The sequence below is a fragment of the Drosophila suzukii genome, chromosome 2R (genome assembly GCF_043229965.1).
Source record: "Drosophila suzukii chromosome 2R, CBGP_Dsuzu_IsoJpt1.0, whole genome shotgun sequence".
Taxonomy (NCBI): domain Eukaryota; kingdom Metazoa; phylum Arthropoda; class Insecta; order Diptera; family Drosophilidae; genus Drosophila; species Drosophila suzukii.
Window position 1 is genome coordinate 21,542,675 of NC_092081.1, and position 21,115 is coordinate 21,563,789.

General features: G+C 44.9%; 5 protein-coding genes across 5 annotated transcripts in view; 2 read left to right on the top strand and 3 right to left on the bottom strand.

The window, feature by feature from the left end:
- The window catches only part of Pkn (serine/threonine-protein kinase N), a 35,930-nt gene extending 30,624 nt beyond the window's left edge, over positions 1–5,306 (bottom strand). The window contains exons 1-2 of the mRNA XM_065863956.2: positions 5,156–5,306; positions 4,031–4,331 (exon numbers count right to left, since the gene is read on the bottom strand). Coding sequence (XP_065720028.2) covers positions 4,031–4,051 — 21 coding nt within the window. The 5' untranslated portion in view covers positions 4,052–4,331; positions 5,156–5,306. The remainder of the gene's footprint in view (positions 1–4,030; positions 4,332–5,155) is intronic.
- Positions 5,307–5,707: 401 nt separating this feature from the next.
- Positions 5,708–6,960, bottom strand: LOC108009895 (SAP30-binding protein). Its single transcript, XM_017074613.4, has 3 exons — positions 6,754–6,960; positions 5,947–6,692; positions 5,708–5,883 (listed from the first exon to the last, which is right to left on the bottom strand). The coding sequence occupies exons 1-3, from the start codon at positions 6,844–6,846 to the stop codon at positions 5,748–5,750; spliced, it is 975 nt and encodes a 324-aa protein (XP_016930102.2). The 5' UTR covers positions 6,847–6,960; the 3' UTR covers positions 5,708–5,747.
- A 51-nt stretch (positions 6,961–7,011) lies between these two features.
- Cog6 (conserved oligomeric Golgi complex subunit 6) lies at positions 7,012–9,244 on the top strand. The gene is made up of 4 exons (XM_017074612.4): positions 7,012–7,169; positions 7,229–7,860; positions 7,915–8,135; positions 8,197–9,244. The coding sequence occupies exons 1-4, from the start codon at positions 7,080–7,082 to the stop codon at positions 9,144–9,146; spliced, it is 1,893 nt and encodes a 630-aa protein (XP_016930101.2). The 5' UTR covers positions 7,012–7,079; the 3' UTR covers positions 9,147–9,244.
- Positions 9,220–11,881, bottom strand: Mad1 (Mitotic arrest-deficient 1). Its single transcript, XM_017074611.4, has 4 exons — positions 11,639–11,881; positions 10,523–11,577; positions 9,661–10,472; positions 9,220–9,599 (listed from the first exon to the last, which is right to left on the bottom strand). Exons 1-4 carry the CDS (start codon positions 11,763–11,765, stop codon positions 9,401–9,403), a joined length of 2,193 nt encoding a protein of 730 aa, XP_016930100.2. The 5' UTR covers positions 11,766–11,881; the 3' UTR covers positions 9,220–9,400.
- A 576-nt stretch (positions 11,882–12,457) lies between these two features.
- On the top strand, positions 12,458–21,115 carry Drep2 (DNA fragmentation factor-related protein 2). The gene is made up of 3 exons (XM_017073596.4): positions 12,458–13,568; positions 18,225–18,495; positions 19,621–21,115. The coding sequence occupies exons 1-3, from the start codon at positions 13,557–13,559 to the stop codon at positions 20,787–20,789; spliced, it is 1,452 nt and encodes a 483-aa protein (XP_016929085.1). The 5' UTR covers positions 12,458–13,556; the 3' UTR covers positions 20,790–21,115.

Here is a 21,115-nt window from a genome sequence, read left to right on the forward strand (position 1 = left end):
TAAACAAGGCCTCAATCCAATCAGGCGAGCACCTCGAGAGCACCCACAATTCCATATTGATCTGGGGAAAGGAACCAAGCAGCAGCGCTGTGGCACAAAGTCAGCGCAATAATTTGCGCAATTGAACTCATCAATTGCAGCAATTAAATGTGCCCACGGCGGCAGGAAATGGAAGGGGTGGCTATGGCTATATAGTATATAGACGGACAATAACGAGCTATGAATTAACTTAGTCAAATGCAGAGGGGGGCAAAGTGGATGTGATATAACGCCAGCGAGCAACAAAAAAAAAGGCCAGCGACAGGCAGCAAGTTAATTAAATGATTTCCAATGCCCGACGACCCCGCACACAGTGCACTTTCTTTTGCCTCTGCCGGGAAAATCGAAGAAAACACCACCTAATGGAAATAAATAAATTTCCGTTTGAACGCTTGACTAGCAGCGATGTGAATGAATATATTTTGCAACATTTAATTGCTCAATTTATGTAAGCAAGCCAAGCAGCTCCGAGGGTCGAATTGATAACGAATCATCACATCAGCACAACAACATTTCCACAGCAGCGCAAAAAATAAACAAAATAATCTGTAAAGCAGCTTGGCCTGAGAAAAGGAATTTTATTTTCTAGCGGGGGCGGTGGTGAAAGTGGAAAAGCGTTTTATTTTGACGCAAGCTCAAGTCCCGAGACTAAGTCGCATCATCGTCAAAATGAAATGAAACTTTTTGCGCAGCTAAAATTTGCATATACAAATCACGACCGACTGAAGTCGCAGTATGATAGCTTATCAGCTTCCATCTGGCTAGCCAATGCCAACTTGATAGATACAAATTGAATTTAATGAAATGCATCCCATCCCCAGGGTTGAGGAAAACTCGTGCAAAACAAATGTGCGGAAAGACAGCGAAGAATCAGGGGAAATTGAAACTGTAAACAAGACGGAGACCGAGTGGCTATTTAATTAAAGGAATTCTCTGCCAGAGTATTTGCATCTTGTGTTTCCGAGAAGCATTTCTATCTTGTAAAAATAAATAGAGAAGAATATAAAAATAAAGGATATATGTATACAATTCAATCCAGTGTGAATCAATGAATCTTTTATTAGTATCTTAAAGATAAACTTTTGTTTAAAACATACTGTAACTAGAAGATCAGTATCCTAAGTCCTACTGCCTTTTAAATTAAGGATATGATAAATACAATCTATTTATACCTATATAATTTAAATTAATTAGTATTTAAGTTAGGAATATTCCTTATAAATGCACGTTGTAAATTTCGATAGAAAGTGAAAAGAATCTTAAATATAATCTTTCGTTATCTTACAGATAATCATTGACGAAAACATTCAGTAACTGGAAGATCTGTATGAATATCTGAATACTTTTTACCACGCTCATCATATCATGGATATGAAAAATACCATGCATGAACGTTGTGGCTTTATACGACCTTTTATAGTAGAAATGAAACTTTAATCTGTGTTTCACAAAAAAAACTGTATAGTGTATATAAATACACGTTGTAAATTTCCTTCCAGAGTGAAAAAATGAGCCTTTAATTGGTATACTCGGCGGAATTATCTCCCAGTCGCAGCACTTTCTGGGATGCAGTCGGAGCCAAAGGTAAACAAAAGACCCCAGAGAGACAAAACAACCTGCGGAACTCACCGCCCCTCCACCCCCAGAACCCTGTTGTGTGGCCCTTTGTTTGTTCTGACAGCCTGTCAGTGGCCAAGATGTGGCCACACAATAATGCTGGATATGGCCAAGAGAGGGGGAAGTTGCGGCCGAGAGGCAGGGACACGTGACACTTGATGGGCCAACCGCCGTACCATACAAAATACAAACTGTTTGCCTAACATTCCGCATGCATGGCAAGTGTGTTTGTCGAGGCCTTTTGCCCATTGCAAATTTGTTAAACAAATCAACATGGCTTGAAACACTCAAGAAAAAGTAAACAAGATGTTCGGAAATACTAAGGATATTAAATGGAACCCTTATATAGAATTAAAAACCTCCTTTGTGAGTATCAAACCGCAAAGTTCTCTCTGATTAGTACTTATAAGAAAATGTTCTGAACATCCCATTATATTCTGAAATATTGCATTACTCACATATAACCGTTTACCTTTGCAAACTTGTTGTATAAAACAGACCAGGATTTTCTAGGTTTTTTGCCATTTTCCATGCCAACTGGCTGACCCTGTTCTGCCGAGCAGCTTTAGAACAACGCCAAGATGGCTCAAATCGAAACCGAAACCGGTTTTCGGCTTTCAGACTGAAAGAAGCGAACCTGCGGGCTGATTGCGTCTCGTCTTCAACTCAGGTGCACCATCGTAAATGGCAAAAGTATGTAAGTAGGAGCTGCCGTTGCTCCTCCTTCAGGAATCTGGTTTTCTGGCTAAACACTGGCCGAGTGTGACTTCCACGGGGCTTGTGCATTTTCAAAAGGGGGTTTGGGTTTGCACTTTCAAAATCCCAGCCCGCAAAGAATTACCATTGAAAATAGCTTCGAGGTTTGGTGAATGGGTTCATGAAATTAACTTAATGGGTCAGTGCTGAATGATTCTTCTGAGTCACTCTCTACGTGATGGATGCTGTTCTTGGTAAAAAGAAAACAGCAGCACAGAAGCTGCATATAGAACTTACAAAGCCCGATAAGCCGGTACCGAGATAAGGCGGCGCACCATCAACCAAAACAACTTAGCAGAGTGTTCTATTTATAAACTGCACAGTTAAATACCCTGTAATCAACTGATTGCCGGGCACCCAGCTAATTGCAACCTCGCCAGTAATTGCACTACACGGAAAGAAACGCTAAACGATTTTTAAACAAAGGTAAGGGGTTACATATATGGGGAAAAAGGGATATATATCAGAAAAATAAGATGATTATTATCAATATTCATGATATTTCAGCTGTCTCATACCCCAAAAGCGTTATCTTTAGCCTCAAACCATTGTCTATATTTTCCATTTACATTTAATGGTCCAGAAATTTACATATTTTCGACAGCGCTCAAATTACCCAATAGGTATAAAATGGTCCATAAAACTATTGACCGCTGGGTGTCTATTTTTATGCTGCGGGTCACGCACTTAAAGCAATTGCCACTTGGCGAGCTGAATGTAAATTTGAATGTGGAGCGCGATTTGTGCACGCCAACGAAAGTGATGTCATTTGCAGCCATTTGTTGCTGTTTTCATTGGCACGGTTATTATTCCTGGCCGATGGGGGGCTGTCAGGGAGCTCCAGGGATGACCCACAAGTGGTTTCCGTCAGCTGGGGCGGAAACAACCGGTGCGCAACAGGTGCGTCAGTCAGGAGGGCACTTACAATCAAACCAGGAATTGGCTCAAAGCGAAGATGACTGTTACGCTTTTGGGCTTTCGATGAGCCATAGTCAAAATTCAATTGGTGAAAATGTTGAAATGACACAGACATTTTCAATCAAAATCAATTTCTTAGTCATTTGCAAATCACCATTCAAAAACGAATATGACATTTAATACATTTGAGTATTTTTTATTACGCATTGTTGCTAAATTTAGTTATCTTAAATTATATTTATAAAGAAACTTTAATGGGAATTGGTATATTAAGTGTTCTAGAGTGCTTGAAATAAGATCAGAAGAATCTAAGTGAAACTTCCTTACAAGATTAATAAAATTCGATGATTTATTGAAAATAAAATCATAATAAAAAATAATTCTTGGCTTGTCCATATAAAGTTTTTAGGTAATGCTGGTTTTGAGGACCCATTTATAAAATATAAAATTTACTATTGTATTTGAAATAAAGATTTTAATAAGGCCTTCCGAGTTATCTTAGGACGAAGAAAGTTGGCTTTAGAGAAGTTGGACTGTATTTACCGTTGGAATGTCCATGATCCCACAGCTGAATACGAGAGAGGGAGAGAGAGTGAAAAGTGGGAGGGGGGAGAGAACTAGCTGATAGGGAAAATATTAAGCAACCGATTTGACCGGCAGTCGCACACTCCCACACACACACACTCGCACGCACACTCACCTGATAATACGAATCCGACATGGTTTATTTGGTGCGCCGCGTTGAATCACTCGATGCCCTAGCTTCGTGTTGTTGTTTTTGTAGGTGTTGGTTATTATTAATGTTGTTCTTGTTGTTTGTGTCTTTTTGGGTGGCAGTTTTTGTTGTCGTTTTTTTTTCTTTATTGGCGCCGCACACAAGCACACGCGTCGCGTTTTTTGTTTACTTTTCTTTGCGTTTCGGAATTGTTTAGCACTTTAACACCTGATGCCGAACAGTATTTTCTTTATCTGTTTTATCGAGTGCGCTCTCATTTGATTTCCTGCGGTCGAAAAGGCAAAAACATGAATAGAATTCAGTTGTTTTTGGGCAGGGCAGCGCACACACACACTCGCACACCAGCGAGCAAACAACAAACACACCAACAAGTGGCAGCACCGAAAGGTGAGAGAAGTAGAGAAAGAGAGAGAGGGACAGAGCGTCTCATTTACAATTGTTGCGAGCGGAACAAAAAGATGGGGTTTGCTCCTCTTCTTCTTGCGCGTTTCTCCCCACATTTCTCCCCCTTCTTTGTTGTTGCTAAATATTATGCATATTCCAGAGACAATGGCGCTCTCTCCCATTGAAATGGCCCACAATTGAACGGTGATTCTTTTTCTGTTCCGCTCTTGCAACTCGGTTTATAAATAAGCTTGCCAGCGAGTGCGAGGGGGAGGGGCGATGCAGCGCAAGTGGCGGCAAAAAAAAGCAACTCGCGCAGCTAAAAGAACAAAAAAAAAAGGATGTGAAGAGAGAGGGGGCAGACGAAATACCGGTTGTTCGCCTAAATGGCCACATCCGCATTTATATGCACCTTGAATTAATGGCACGGCCAAGATTGTTTAAACAAAATTTTTCAGCACTCGCAAGCACACACACCACACACACGCACACTGGGTTTTACAATTATCTCGGCATCTTCTTCATCTTTTTTTATCTTTTATACAAATCTCAGGTTGTCTCGCTCGCACATTCACTCGCTGCGTCCAGATCGAAAAATTCTTTTGCTGCTGCTGCGTTGTCTCCTCTCTTTTCTCTCGGTGTGTGGTTGTTGTTGCGCTGCGTTGCCCCAACTCGAAACTAGCAAGTTAATTAACTACCACGCACTCTCTGTTTTCAAATCATTACGCCTGCATGCAATAAACACAGTATCTATTTGTGTTTTTGTGATTTAAAACGCAAAAATACAACACAACTGAACCCACACAATCGAATGAGTCTTCTTCTTTGATTTCAGGTCGATAGTTCTCTTCTTCTTCGATTTCAGGAGGCGTTATTACCAAACTATCGATAGTTCTTCTTCTTTGATTTCCTTTTTAAAACATACCAAGAATATACCAAAGAGAGAGAATCCTCCAATCTTAAATATATTTTATTTATTTCATACTTCCCATCTTTTGAATCTTCTAGTGCCTTAAAATTAGTTACTATGATGCATTTCGGTCAACTATTGATCTACTTAATCATAATTTTTAAATTAATACGTACATAAGTAATAAATACTACTTTTCAAAATCAAATTACCAAATATTTCAGAAAGAATTTGAAAAACAACATACAAATTTCAAGTTCCTTGATTAGAATATTAAATTTAAATAAATATTAAACCTATCCGCAACTCAGATTTGAAGTCATCCCCTTTCTAGTTCGCAACAACAATTTTTGGTTTAAAACGAAATGTTTATTTAGAGACTACAATCTAAGCGGCTGGTTTTTTAGGGAGCGATCCAAAGGCGGAGATGACGGTGCCCTTGGTGCCCGTAACCGTTGTGGTCAGAGCAGGAAGAGTGGGTTTTACAACGGTTGAAGGTGCCGGCTGATCCCACTTGGACTTGCTGCAAGATAAAATCGAATAACCAATGCATTCTCAGATTTTTCAACAGCAAATTCAGTCTCACCGCTTTTTGGCCTCCTCCTCGACTTTTCTGGCCAAAGCTGTGGCCTGCTCCACCTTGTCCATGTCCTTGCGATCCTTCTGTCGCTTTAGCATCTCCGTTTTCTGGACTGCCGCCAAGGACTCGTAGTAGGACTCCTCGCCCCACTGCAAGGGATCATAGATCTCGGGCGGATAGTTAGTGCCAAACTCGTTGATGTCGCAGAAGCTGATCAATTTGTCATAAATGCTGGGATTCCGGAACTCCTTGCGGTCCTGTATCACACGATTCATGTCCATGTTGGTCTGGCGCATCTTCGTGTACATCTTGGTGATTTTGGTCACCAATTCGGCGGACGGTTTGCCCTTGGGTTCCGGTGGCAGCTGGAACTTGTACTTGGCGTACTTGGGATCCTTTTCGTAGCTCTCGGCGGTACGTTCATCGGCGGGAAATCCGCCAGATTCCTCGTCCACCTCCATGGGGGTGTCTCCGTCCTTGGAACCATTTCCTGCATTGCTCTTGTCCTTGGTTTTGGGACTGTTTCCGTCCTGGGAATCGGAGCTATCGCTTTCTTCGCCACTGCTGGACTCCTCCTCGCTGGACTGGGCTGCTGCCCTATCCTCTTCTTCGTCGGAAATCAAGGTGTCATCCTGGTAGCTCACCAGCCGGCGCACTTTCTTGGCCCGCTTCTTTTTCTTGTCCTTGGACCGCTTGGTTTCGCCATCCTGCTTGGTGGGCGTGGGCGAGGGTCGCTTGGGCGGGATTATAACCTGTTTTTGATTGAATATTATGGGATTACTATAATCTTGAGACTCTTCGATTGGTTGTCACCTGGGAAGCCGTGGAGTTTTGGGAATCCGGACTGGCGTCGCCTTCATTCTCGGAATCCGTGTACTGTGCAGTCAAACTGGCCAGGGCGGCCATTTTATAGGTTGTTCTTAAGTTTTAATATACCTCAGCTGCTTTGTTTTTAAAATTATTTATTATTTCTTCATCGAAAAATGTTTTATTTTCCTTTTGGCTGCCAACCAGGGATGCAGTAAAAAAATTTCTGGTATTTTTGTCTTGTGTAAACAAAGTGACCGTTTGGAAACAAACTGTGGTATTTTTGGGTATTTCTTCAGTAGTTTATATTTTTCAATATTTTGGTATTAAAGATGATCTCGACGAAGGAAAAACCGGAGGAGCTGGACAGGATTCAGAAAAGGGTCAACAAGATCCTGGAGGCGCGCTTGGAGTCGGATAAGGTGAGTCCCTCAAAGCTGCCAAGTCCATCCACTGACCAGAAAACCCCTTACCTTCATAGGACACCTTGGACGCCCTGAGTGGCTTGTCAACTTTTTTCACGGAGAACACCCTGCAGAACCGCAGGAACTTGCGCAGTCAGATCGAACACCGCTCCGTGGGCATCAACGAGAACTTCCTGAAGGCCTTCCGCGAGGTGAAGCTCTCCCTGGACGCAGTATGCGAAGATCTGGACACGATGGCCACGTCAGTGGAGACCATGAAATCGGATCTGGAGACCTCGAAGGCGCTCACCAAAGATCTGATCGAGCAGACAAACACCATGCAACGGGAAAGAGATCGCTTGGAGGTCCACCAACAGATTGCCCAGGCTTTCCTGGCCCGCTTTCAGTTGAGCGGAGCGGAGCACCAGTTGCTCTATGGCGCCGCCAAGGATGCACCCATTGTTGCGGACTTTTTCCGGGTTCTGGACCGGGTTCAGAGCATCCACGCTGACTGCCGTCTGCTAATGCAGTGTGGCTACCAAACAGCTGCCCTGGACATCATGGAGGAGATGACTTTGCATCAGGAGGGCGCTCTGGAGCGGCTCTACCGCTGGACTCAGAACCACTGTCGCAGTTTGGAGAACAATGAGATAGGTCCGCTGATTGTGGAAGCCATGAGCCGGCTGCAGGATCGACCAGTGCTCTTCAAGTGGGTTATTTTATGGGGTTTCCCTTACCACTAATTCAATATTTTCTCTTGTAGATACGTTATTGACGAGTATGCCATTGCGAGAAGAGCTGTTTTGGTGCGCCAGTTCATCGAAGCCTTGACCGAAGGTGGTCCCGGTGGCAATCCCAAACCCATCGAGCTGCATGCCCATGATCCCAAGCGTTATATTGGCGATATGTTTGCTTGGCTACATCAAAGCATTCCCACGGAAAAGGAGAACCTGTCGTTGCTGTTTAAAAAGTGCGATAAACAGGGTTAGTTAGGAAACCGCTCCTTGATTTACTCCCTTACTAAATAAGACCTCTACCCACACAGATATTTCCGACCAGCTACAAAACGCCTTGGGTTACATAGCCGATGGCGTGTGCCATCCACTCAAGGTGCGAGTGGAGACTATATTGCAGGCGGAGAAGGATACCATCGTGCTGTTTACCATTTCCAATCTGCTGCGCTTTTACCAGCAGATAATGCGCCAGGTGGTCCAGGGCGGCAGCCTAGAGGAGTGTCTGGTGGAGCTTCAGAAGAGCAGCGAGCAGATTTACCTGGGTGCGTTGGCCTCCCAGGTGAGAAGCGTTCTGCAGCGACCCTCTGGAGGATCGGGTCTGGCCTTGGAACCCCCGCAAAGGGACCTCATACCGCCGCCAAGCGTGGCGCGCTTGCTTAATATGCTCAAGGAGATCCTTTCGGTGGCCACCATGGTCGATGGCCGGCAGGCGGACATCACCAAGATCGTGAGCTGTGTGATAGATCCGCTGCTGCAGTCCGTGCAGGAAAGCGCCGCCCATCTGCCCACCGTGGACATGGGCGTTTACCTTCTGAACTGCCTTCATCACATGCAGAGCTCGCTGGCTGTCTACGAATATATGGATGAGCGCGTGGAGCGACTGCAGGCACAGTCGGATGCCCAACTGGACACACTAACCTCCGAGCAGGCTTCGTCTCTGGTGGCAAACCTTAATCTGGGTCCCATCTACGCCATCCTGCAGAGCAATCAGTCGAAAATAGAGACGAACCTGCTGAAGATCTTCATGTCCAAGATGGACGCCTTTCTGGAACTGCCCGATGTGCTGCTCCTGCCGCAGGTCCAGCTCATCATGTCCAGTAGCCATCGGGCCGCAGTTCAGAAGCGCTCCTTCAACGTGATTGTCGCCATCTACAAGCAGATCTACGATCGAGTCCATGATCCGGCCAACGGCTTCGAGCAGCCGGAGCAGTTGCTACACAGGACGCCTGATCAGGTGGCCCACATCCTGACCTCCACTTAGTGGAGAGGGTATTATTCCAACTTATATTGTGCATTACTATAATTTATATCTATCCATTAATAAATCTCTGTACTTTGCTTGCAATTTGTAGTACAAAAGGTGTAGAAGAATATTATTATTTTCGCACTCGAATACAGTCTGTGGGGCAGCTATAAGTTTATAATTAAAATCATTCGTATATCTGATGCTGACAAGAATAAAATTGGTTGCCTCCACACTCGGCTAACTAAAGCTACAATTAAAATAGTGTTTCTCTAGGTCACAGTGGACCTTTGAAAAAGTTCCAGGGTGAGAGTGGAGAAGAATGCGGGGAAGTTAGTGGCGGCCAGTTGCTGATCAATGGGCGGATTGAAAGTATGTGAATAGGGCGACTCCAGCAGGGCCAAACAATTGGATTCGTTGAGGCTGATGTCCAGGTAGTCGTCCGGACCCTCGGCAAACATGCTGGAAATGCTGCAAAGAGAAGATGTATTGATAAGAAATTTAAATGGGGTGAAGTGGATAGGAGACCCACCGGTAGTTGCTGTTGGCGCCAATGCGGTCAATCCTGTAGCCCAGCAGCATGTAGCACACATCGCGGAACTCCTCTCGGGCCGCCTTAAAGCAATCCTTCATCTTGCGCATCTTGCCATTGGCCGATTCCAAGTCCGCACGCAGCTGGTTAAACTCCTTGAAGTTCAGGGTCATGCCGCCCGTGCTGGTGGTCTCATTCAGGCGCTGCGTCTCATCGTCCTCCAGCTTCTTGTTGCGCCGCTTTAGACGCTCAATCTCCGCCTGCAGCTTCTCCATCATATTCTTGCTGGACTCGTAGGCTTCGGCAGCAGGATTCTCGCTGAGATGTACCACCTTGAAGTCCTTCATGTTGAAGTCGCCGCGCAGGCAACGGTGCATCATCTCCAGCTCCAGTTCCTCCTTGCGGCGGCGCAAGCGGTCATTCTCCAGTCGCAGCGTATCCAGTTCCTTTTTGACGCTATCGTAGCCCTCGCCAGCGGGTTCGGCCAGCTGCTCTTGCTGGCGCATGGCCTGAATCTCGCGCTCCAACGTGGCGCACATGTCCTTGTAGCCGGTCACGGTCCTCTCAAGCACCTCCACACGGTAGCGCACCTGCATGTCCTGCGTCATGTCCGCCACACTGGCATTGCTCATAGTCATGTCCTTGTCGAAGTTCTCCACCAGCTGCTTGTAGAAGTCGCGCTCCTTGGACACTGTGATCAGCTTGCGCTGCAGCCGCTCCTTGAAGTTCTTGTGGCGCTTCAGTCCGATATTCAGATCCTCGATGTTCTTCAGGTAGATGGCGCACTTCTGCTCCAGGTCACGCACTGAAGTCTGGGAATATCAATTAGATAAGGATTTGGATAAAAGAAGAGGAAACCTACCAGCAAATGCTTGGAGTCCGAGGCGGATGAGGTCTTCTCCGCCACGTTGATGATGTCCTCCTTCAGCAGTTGCTCAATGCGCGAGCGCAGGGCCATGGGGCTGACCAGGGTGTTGGCCAGGCAGTGATCCTGGGCCACCTTGACCCACTCCTTGAGTTCCTGCTCCACATGCGTCAGCTTCACCTGCAGGGAAGCCGCCTCCGCGCGAGCACCCTCCTCGCGGTCCAGTCGCGTCTTGTAGTCGTGCACCTGCTCCTCCAGCAGCAACTTATCGCCAATCAGAGTGTTCAAATGCTTGTTGTGGCCACGCAGGCGCTCCACCTCAGCCATCAGATCCGGAATGCTGGCCAGGCGCTCCTGCGAGGCCTTGGTGACCTCCTTCCAGTCGCTGTAAGATTGAATCTCGAACTCCAGCTCCCGGATGCGATCGTTGGCCACCTTCAGGTTTTGCGTCTGCTTCTCATAGTCGCCGCGCATCTCGTCGTAGCCGGAAAACCTGGCCTTCAGCTCCTCGTGGCGTCTGCGCAAGCGCTCCAGCTCGTTGCGCGTGGACTGCAGCTCGAGATCGGCCCGCTGGGCCATCCGGCGATACTCGCTCAGCTCATTGCTGATGCACAGCTGGACATCGCGGGCATCCTCCACCTGCAGGTGCTTCTCCCTCTGCAGCTTGTTCATGGCCTCGTCGTACTTGAGCTCCAGTTGGGCCAACTCCGTGGTGGCTCGACTGGCCTCATCCTTGAGGGCCAACTCCCGTTTTTGCATCATCTCGAAGTCCCTCTGGAGGTCCAAGTACTTCTTGCAGGTGGTATCGCACTGCTGCTTCAGGGCGGAGCTCTTGTTCTCCGCCAGCATCATGGCCTGGCGGTGCTCCCGGGTCTTCTGCTCGATCTCATTACGCAGCTGGATGACTATGGCCTTGGTTTCGATCAGATCGGTGCGCAGTTTGCTGCTCTGCCAGGAGCCGAAGGGATCGGTGGAGGAACTGTTCAGGGAGGCGGAGCTATCGTTCAGGCTGCGATTCGGCGATTCCTGGCCCAGGCGGCGCTTCTTGGGAGCTGTTTGGGTTTTTATAAGGTAAATGTTCTATAGTTGTTATTAATTATGAAAATCACTTACTTGGCACTAAATTGTCGCTGAAAGAGGCAGAAAGCCGGTTGAAGAGCAGCTTCTTGGGCGCCGAGTGGGTGATGTCGTCGTTGAAGCGGGCCATCATGTTATCCATGCTGCTCCTTATATCGTCCATTTTAGGTCCGTTATGGAGTTTTCGTCGGTTGTGCGTCTATAGTTTTAAGCCACTACGTTTTTTTAGTTGTTTAGCTGTCAGAAATTATACACAGTGGTGGACTGCCGCTGTTTTTCAATAGAATCCCTGCAGACAATTGGACGAGAAAACTATCGCCTATCGCAAAGTCACTTTTTAGTGACTTCTGGAAGATAATAACAAGATAGAAAACATTTTATAAGATCAAAAACCGTGCAGAAATAAAACAATCTTCCGAAAAACTATATTTTTACAACTTATGCGATAGGAATGCGATATCTTTCATAAATAGTGATTTCTTCGATAGAAAATGCTTCCAGGGATGCAACAACCAAAATGGTCATACTTTTTGGTATTATTATACAATAGAAGTGTATAGTCCTGAGATACGTATCTAAAATAAACTCAATATTTTACGTAATGACCCTTTTAAAGTTTTAACAATATAATCTTGACAACTTATCAGCCAATTAAGTTGGCAGCCCACTTTAGTATTTTCCAGTATGCATTTTCTCCACCACCCAAAAGTATGCCACAAAAATACCACAAGTGAAAGCTATTCATATCGATAACGATAATTACTTTGAGTGCTGTTAAAAATAAAAATAAACTTGCATTGCATTTGTTTTTAGATAAAATATTAGCTATTTGCTATAACAAGCCATTGCATATCATGTGTTTCAAATTGTAAAGTCAATCGATATCAGGTGGTTGAATTTGTTAAGTCAATCGATATCGGGTGGTTGAGTTTGCGAAGGATCCGGTTAAGTGAAAGGAGCTTTGTTCTCGGCCCAAAATGAATTAAATGTTATTGTTTTTGCATAAAATAAACTAATTAATAGCCAAATCAACAAATTCCACTGTCAAACGGACTAAGCTGAAACAATCCAACAACTGCCAAAAACTAGAGCGTATGTGAAGCAAAAGGCGTGTGTACGATACACACCAAGCGATAAGAAGAAAAACGGTTAACAGAAAGCTTTCAAGGATAAGAAAGTTAAACTACATTTTAGAAAAAGAAACAAAAAGAAAAACAACGAAACGCGTGTGCCGCAAAAATTGGCGAAAATCGCAACAAAAAAGTGTATGTCAAATAGGAAAATGTGGCTCCGCCAGCGATAACGGTACTCCAATGCGCTCTCTCGCACGCACACAGACACACACCGCACACCACTACCACTGCCAAATAGCGAGTCCTGACCAACAGCCGCACCTATAAAAGTGGGCGTAGGTAGAGACAAGTTACTGTAACGAATTGCCAAATAGAGATGTATGCTAATTGTTTAAACAAATCCAACCTGGCTTAATCTAATACCCAAGCGAATTCCGATACACACCTATACACACACACGCACACTCGACCCACGCAGGAGGTGGAGGAGGAGGAGAGGAAGGGAAACTAAACGAAAGGACAGGACAGGATAGAAGGGCAAGAAGAAGAACGAAGCAGCATCGGCGCGTTGGAGAAATGTGCGGGAAGAGAAGATTGAAAATAAACGTGTAGTAGAGAATTTTTGAAGCACTCACACGCACACCACCACCTCCCACACTCTTGCTCTCTCTGTCTCTCTGCTTATCCCGTTTGCCGCCTACACACACACACATACATCCCTACGTACGTACGCTCTCGTATCGCGAAAAGCGTAAGCTTTGTTGTTGCTTCTCCCACTCCCTCTCTCATTCCGAGGAGCTTCTGGTGTTGTTGTTGTGGTTGTTGCCGCTGAGCAAATGGCAGACCCTCTAAGCGGGCGCCGCTGGTGATAACATGTCGTAATGGCCAGAGAGGTAAGTGCAAACGTGCTAAAAGCAAAGCCGGCAACTAAGGCTCAATAACCGTTTCGATTTTCCCGATCAGAAGCATATCGAAAGTTCACCTGCAAAAATCAGCTGTTCTCACTTCATAACCATCATTCATTTTTATAACATCCGTTATGGGCCTTACTCAACATTACAACGGTTAACAGTTCTAAATGTTAACCGATTAACCTGAGATCTAGTTAGTCTAGAAACATTTCTAAAAAAAAACTGAGAAATCATATGGTTTCAAATTATTATTGATGTATGTATGTACATACGTATGAATTCCAACCAAAGATATTTCTGAAACGCCAAAAGATCAAATGGTACCCTAATTTTCAGGGTCTTACCTACATCAATACAAATTTCGAACGAACTCAGTTCTGTGCGCCAATAAGTTTTAAAGAAAATTCCAAACACGGTTGGAAGTCGTATTGATGTACGTAAGAATTTTAATTGAACTTGATTGGAAGAGATTTCTGTGACAACCCCAAAGTTTTTTTAATCGGAGGTGTCACAGATACATCTTCCAAGCCAAGACGGTAAGAATTTTAATTGGTGCACAAACGAATTTCAAAGAAAATTGGTTTAAAAAGATTTCTAAGACTTCTTTTTGTTAAAATCAAAAGTGACATATAAATTTCTTTGGTATAAATTCGGGTGCAGTTCCTACTTTCATTTCTGTGTCGTCCGCAGATATGTTTAAGATATTTTCATGTTAGAAGAATTTAACAGAATAGTTGATTTTTTTACTTATTAATAAAGATTTAATACTTTTTTTTTTTAAAAGTTAACAAAGTATCATCCTTGCGGAGCGCGCACTGTATCTTTAATGAACTATGCAGCTATGCCTGGTTTAGACTACAGGAGGCTCTGCTGTATCTATTTGAATTTTTCATATGACAACCTTTGCGAGTGTATCTAGCAAGGCGTATCGCTGCGGATACTCCGCATTCGCGTCCGCATCCGCTAGAGGAACCTATTAAGCCTGTGGCCCGCATTAGTCTCTTTGTGTGCGTGTCCCCCAAGCTCCTGTTCTGCATGTGTGTGTGTTTGTGCATGTTTTATGCAGTTCCTTCGTTTCGTTTTGCTTTGCGGGTGAGTGAATAGCTTTGACCCAAATAACTGAGGTAATACTTACGCCTCACAGATGTGCCACTCCCCCAACGCCCTCTTTCCTCACCATGACCCCCCCTCCCCCCTCCCACCATTCCACGTGCAGCTGCAACTGTTGTTGTTCTTCTTCCTCTTCTTCCGCCCCCTCTAAAAGGAATTTTTCTCTCTGGCTTTTCCAAAATTGTTGCTTTGAGAGCTTGTCTCCGAAAAAACCCAAAATTAGTTGCAAATTCCCCAAGCTTAGGAATTCCCTTAAAAGCTGATAAAAATTCAACCGAGATTGCTTTAGTTGGCAGTTGATCTGGCATTATTTAGCATAAACAAAACGAGAATGTCTCCTCTGCTTCTTCTTACTGCAATTAAAAATCTCGGCCAACAGCAGTTACAGTTATTTTAGAGCTCTGTTATCCTTTAACATCTACAGCTGGCAATGCTTTTTCGAGAGACAGAGAGAGAGAGCTTCATTTAAAATTGCATCTCTCTCTCTTATTATTTTTATTAAAAGACCTAAATGTTTAATGTTACAGTTTAAATGTTACGCGTGCTATGACCCCTTAAAAGCTCTCTATTTTCCTAGGACAAACAGTACAAAAGTAACTGTTAATTGATCGGCATTGATTGGTTGTAAATATTGACAAAATCAAACGCTTGGGATCCCGAGGAATACTTGTGGAGCGATTCGCGGGAGAAGGTGCGCGCGCCTTGGCGTCCTGATTATATCACATTGATGCAAATGTAGGCCAAAGCACGGTCAAACATTGTTAACTGTTAAAACAGAGAAATTTGAATCGCAAAAGGATTAAAGTAGAGGTACAGGGATATAAAAAGTGAAACTAAAAAATAGTTAGGAAGCTTAATGTTTAAGGATGTGTGGGGGGTCCTCTTAAATGAACTAGATAATAGTAACGGTACTTTTCCCCACTCTATCTACCTATCTCTGTCGCACCCGCAAAGCTTCGCGCTGCATTTCACCTCGTTCTCACTGCACTTCTCTCGCGCTTATGCCTCGTTCTCATTTCGAAACGCTGTTAAAGCGCTGCAAAAACGCACCCAGCCCCAAAAGTCGTAGTGGATTCCGATGCAGCATCTCATCGCATCGGGAAAAACTCACAGTTTGCTCTGCCAGGCTGCCAGGCACACAGGCAGCGAAGGAAAAGGCTGCTGCCAGTAGTGGAAACACCTCGCTTTTTAACTGGGTGTGGACTAAACTAAAATCCAGCCTTTTTCTACAACAAATAACTTTCTAAAAAATAATAATAATTAAGTCCACAAAGCTAAGGCAGCAGCAGCGTTAAATGAAAACGAAAACTCGGCGGTTTCACGGGCAAAACGGGCGCTGCAGGCGCGTAGTATCCGTAAAGTGAAAGTGCGAAGGTCAACCCGCCCTGACCTGCCCCAAAAATACGAATACGAATGCGAAATACGAAATACGAGCAGTGAAAAGCGAAATTCGAGGCACATCTGCTCAGCAAGTTTTTACAACAAACTTAATATACGAAAAATTAAGTGAACGAGGAGGAACCCTTTTTACCAGAAACAACATTTTGTGCCAAAGTGCGGTATTTTTTTCGTGAGCCCCCTTAACAATTTTTGTAATAACGAATTTTCCCCCCTAAAACGCAAGGCATTTAACACTCAAACAATAAGCAATAAGCTTTAATATTTTGTAAAACTTTTGGTAAAAGAAAAGAAGTATTCGAAAACTGTTTTTTACGCAGCGCACAGCGCGGGTTTATATAACGGATTTTAGAAACGGACATGGATTACTGGAGCTTGGAGCTCCAAGTGTAAGACGACCTTGGGAGCACAGAGGCACAGAGGCACGGCCCACAATTGCAAGGCAGTAGTGCAGATTCGGCCTAAAAGTGGCTGGCAGCAGCAGCACCACCAACAGCACCACCAGCACCACCATGTGGTCCAACGCCCTGTGCACGCTGGGCGTGACGAAGCCGCTCTGCAACTGTCTGAGCATCAGACAAGTGGCAGCCGCAGCTGCGGCGGCGGCCCAGGCCACGCAGGGCGTTGCTGCCTCTGCCGCGGCAGCGGGTGGGGGCGGAGTGGGTGGTGGGGCCATCACAACGGGCCCCTCGTCGGGCACAAACGGCGGACTGTCCGGAATGGTAATGGTTCTGCTTTATAGAGGCATAGGTATCATCATTCTACCTCCTTCAATCAGCATTCATTTAGCTGTTAGTTGGCTAGGTCCCAGGCTCGCATCCCTTTGCTGCTTTACGAAAAAATTCTACTATTTTAAGAACTTCTTCACTTAAACCTACCTTATAGGGCTTAGGCTAAGACTTAGAGCTACGACTAAAAAATTTCCCTTTGCTCATATGCTTTAAAAGTATTTCAATCCCACAATCTTCCATAACAATAAAAATTTTTTTTTTTTGTAACTACCTTATTTTTTTAATTTTTGTAGATTTTTTATAGGGTTTTATTTGGGCTACTAAGACTTTTTGTGGTTATATTAAAGTTCGATTAAAGATGGTTGATTTAAAAATCTGTTGGTAAAAGAAAAAATAGCTCTCCCATAACTGCCTAAAGCACAAAATAATCAAATTTAATTTATTTAATTTCAATAGCCCTGCTTTTTGCACCTTTGTACATTTATTAATTTCAGAATTTATAATAGCCAACCAATACCTCCCCCTAGCCCCTCTTCCACCCCACATTGCCATATGGCGTTGGGGCGCAGCAACTGACCTATCCCAAAGGAAAAAAATCAGAACGAGGCGAGGGGAGCTCACCAAACACAGAGCGAAAGAAATGAAATATTTTTATGAAAAGTTTTCTGCTTGTTTTCGGTGTGGAGGAATAAGCAAGATGTCAACATGAATTTTTTGTAATTTTTCAAACATTTTATTTTGGGGTGAGTGGGTGGTGTGTGGGGGGATTGAGGATGCAGGGGAATGGTTGGCCGAAGAGAGATATTTGTATTTGGCTCGTGTGCTGCACTCGTTACTGGGTCACTGGAGCGCCACACTCATGTCCTTGCAATACATTAAACATTGCAGCTTTCGTCCTGCTCGGCTGGCCGTTGTTGCTTTTGTTGCCTGCAACTGTTAGCCAACAGCTGTGCGCGCTGTTAGCCAAAAGGATTCGTTTTCACTTTTATTTGGGCCTTTAAAAAATATATCTCATGGTCTTAAATATAAGCTTGTTTCTTGTTTCTTCTTGTATAGGGTTTGCTACATATTTCTATATCTCTTTTGAATATTTTCTATATTTATTCTGAGTTGTAGCCCGTTGTGGCCTTGACATTTGCGCCCTTTTTAAACAAGCCCGAGAAGCCCAATTAGCGGGCTGAGGAAATTATGACACAGCCCGGGCCTGCTGCCACACCCACTTGTCAGTTTTTCGTGCGCAGCGTTTCACAGGTGTCACGCCCATCCTGCATCGCACATCCCACATCCGCCCATCCCCCTATCCCATCATGCCACCACCCCTTTCGCCTTTCACTTTCCCCTCGCCAGCGCATAGAATAGTAATTCGTAAAGCCCAACTAATCCAAATTTCTCTTCGCAGGAGTCTCGCGGCAAGAGACCACTGAAAATCTGGGACAGCTGGCGGAATGTGCGCAAGGGCGTCGTAGTTGGGACCTTCGAGGAGCTCTTGGTCCGCGGCAAGGATAAGCTGGGGGTTCCTGCTTCAGAACCGGTGCGCGTTGTTCTGGAGTGTGATGGAACCCAAATCGAGGATGGCGAATACTTTCGCACCCTGGCCAACAATACGGTGCTGCTGCTGTTGAGGCAGGGCGAGCGCTGGTATCCCACTGGCGTCGATGTCATAAAGGCTGGTGGGTCTAACTATATGCTATCTAAAGCTAGAGATCAGTACTGTTCGCGGGAAATGTCTATGAACTAGCTGGGAATCAAATATAAGCTATGTATCCAATTGGCATGTCCCATTTATACATTACTGCTAAAGGGAAATGTTTATCAAGTAGCTGGAATTTCATATGCGTAATAGATACAATTTGAGTATCATGCTTGATTTATTCATCCTCAGATAAATAACACTTTTTTATTACTAGGTAAATAGTAAATTATGAGGCGCACTTAAAAAGATTTTTGTAACATTTTATATGGAATAATATTTGATCAACAATTTAGAAACTGCATTTTAAACAATCAATTTGAGTGTTTAATTTTGCGACATTTAAACAAAAGTGCCTTTTTTTTTAGTGTTTTCCTGTCAGTTATTTTTAAAAATGAAGTTAGGTTTGCTGAGATTGCAAGAAATTATAAGACCCTGCCTACTAAAATCAATATTGTATTAAGATTTTCTTGAGGAAATGACTAAATCCAAGAAATATGCTCTAGCGAAATGGTAATCAATTAGTTTTGCACTTAAAAAAAGCAATTCTATAGTTTGTTTAAACACATTATTTCTGTGCCAATGGTTTATAAATTACTTTTAAGTCTGCACAGTTTGTTGATTTTGTTCAATTTAAAAGCAACAAAAATTTAAACAATGATCTTGAATTTGTACCCCTGTTTTAAAACACATTTTCGCTTGTTCCAAAATTAGATCGGAAAAACAATAAATTGCAGTATTCTTTTAATGTGATTCCCTTCAGAAAGCTATTAAAGTTTTCATTGCTAACATTCAATTGCAAACAAAAAATGTTGTAGGTAAAAACAAAGAATTAAACAAATGCTTAACAAAAACAATGGACTCGTCGTATAGTCGTATTATTTAAAGACAAATATGTGTTTGCGAATTAGGCATATGTATGTTAGGTTCTAAAGGTATATTTATAGCAATAGTCTATAGACTACCAGCAATAAAAGAACACTTACTTATAGTAATTCATCTAGGAAATTTAAAAGATGTAAGATTTAAATTAGTTCAGTACTGATCTCTAGTTAACCATTTCCTACCAGCCAACCAGAACTGATCCCATCATTTTCTCCCACAGCCATATCAGCTATTCCGAAAATCGTCTGTGAGACGATCCATGCGCTGGAGTTGCATGATGAGACACCGTCGTGGAAGATCATGGATAACAAAGGGCGTGTCACGGTCGTCCTGCACTGGGATCAGCGGCAGGGCGGAGGAAGCGGCGGTGGTGGGAGTGGTGGCGCCGGCGGCGGAGTGGGGAGCATGTGCTCCGGCCTGGGCAGCAGCAATGGCCTGCTGTCGTCCGACAAGTATTCGCCCTCGAAGAAGGGCCTCTCCGCGCAGAGTTCGCTGGACAACAAGTCGGTGTCATCGCAGTCCTCCCAGCCGCGCTATGCCAGCCCCCAAATAACGGTGATCAGCGACGACGGACCGGCGAGCATATACCATCCCGGTGGCGTTGTCCTGCCGCCAGGAGTTGTGATACCCGGCGGCAGCAGGCGGCTCTCCAAGCAGGGCAGCTCCTTCGACAGCACCGTGGGCGTGGGCGTTGGAGCGGTACATGTGCATACGCCGGAATGCGCCCACCACGCCCACACGCCCAGCAGGGCGGGCAGTCCCAGCACCACGGAGTGCGACTTCCACTGCTGTGCCCTGCACGAGGAGGGGCGCAAGATCGCCGTGCACAAGAGCGTGGCCACGTCGCCCATCCAGGACGGTAGCAGCAGTCCCCAGCCGCAGTCGGCACCATCGGTTATGGATCCTATGCTCGGCGGCAGTGGCAGCAGCGGCGGCGGAAGCGGCAGCATGCAGCGCCGTTCGTCGGGCGCCAAGGGACATGTGCGATTCCTGGACATCGCTCCGGAGCGGGATAGCTCCGAGAGCGAGACGGAGAACACGGTGATGGAGGACGACAAGACGACGACGGAGAAGTTTCTGCTGCTGATCGACCAGCTGTCGGTGGACCAGAAGCGCCACCTCAGCATCAAGGACATCGGCATCATACTGGAACGCCTCAACTCCAAGATCCTCGACGTGGAGCGATTGGATCGCGAGTCCGAGTCGGACGATTGCTACAACTGGACGATAAAGGCGACAATACGCGGCGATGCGCTGCGCGAACTGGGCGTCATTTACAATGGCAACTACTATGCCATCTCCGAGCATCCCGGCTACAAGGAGGAGCTGGAGGAGAACGGCGAGGAGGTCGAGGAGGAGGAGGAGGAGGACGAGGAGGACAGAATTTAGAGTGCCAATGATGGGCGGACGGGCAAACCCACAGGTTCACGAATGTCCCACGTTGGGCGCCACGGAAGGTATCAATAAACTAGCGCATTTTACAGAAACAAAAAACGAAAAAAATTGAAAAAACCAAAAATAGGAGTAGCCCAGCAGCTCAACACACACACGAACACACTCACACACACACCAACATGCATACATATATACATATATACTTATATAAAATAATTACGAGAATATAATAATGCAAGTCGCACATTGTACAATAGTGAAGTAAGCATAAACGTGAATTATAAAAAAAGGCGAAAGCAAAGCAGCCACACACCCAGAAA

Bases quoted from the DNA above. Each gene is read 5' to 3' on its own strand.
- LOC108009895 (XM_017074613.4), bottom strand. From the start codon at position 6,846: ATGGCCGCCCTGGCCAGTTTGACTGCACAGTACACGGATTCCGAGAAT. The intron at 6,693-6,753 runs GTGACAACCAAT...AATCAAAAACAG, and splicing joins AAAACTCCACGGCTTCCCAG to GTTATAATCCCGCCCAAGCG. The intron at 5,884-5,946 runs GTGAGACTGAAT...TTTATCTTGCAG, and splicing joins GAGGAGGAGGCCAAAAAGCG to CAAGTCCAAGTGGGATCAGC.
- Cog6 (XM_017074612.4), top strand. From the start codon at position 7,080: ATGATCTCGACGAAGGAAAAACCGGAGGAGCTGGACAGGATTCAGAAA. The intron at 7,170-7,228 runs GTGAGTCCCTCA...TTACCTTCATAG, and splicing joins CGCGCTTGGAGTCGGATAAG to GACACCTTGGACGCCCTGAG. The intron at 7,861-7,914 runs GTGGGTTATTTT...TTTCTCTTGTAG, and splicing joins GATCGACCAGTGCTCTTCAA to ATACGTTATTGACGAGTATG.
- Mad1 (XM_017074611.4), bottom strand. From the start codon at position 11,765: ATGGACGATATAAGGAGCAGCATGGATAACATGATGGCCCGCTTCAAC. The intron at 11,578-11,638 runs GTAAGTGATTTT...AAACCCAAACAG, and splicing joins CAGCGACAATTTAGTGCCAA to CTCCCAAGAAGCGCCGCCTG. The intron at 9,600-9,660 runs GTGGGTCTCCTA...TTCTCTTTGCAG, and splicing joins GGCGCCAACAGCAACTACCG to CATTTCCAGCATGTTTGCCG.
- Drep2 (XM_017073596.4), top strand. The intron at 18,496-19,620 runs GTGGGTCTAACT...TTTCTCCCACAG, and splicing joins CGTCGATGTCATAAAGGCTG to CCATATCAGCTATTCCGAAA.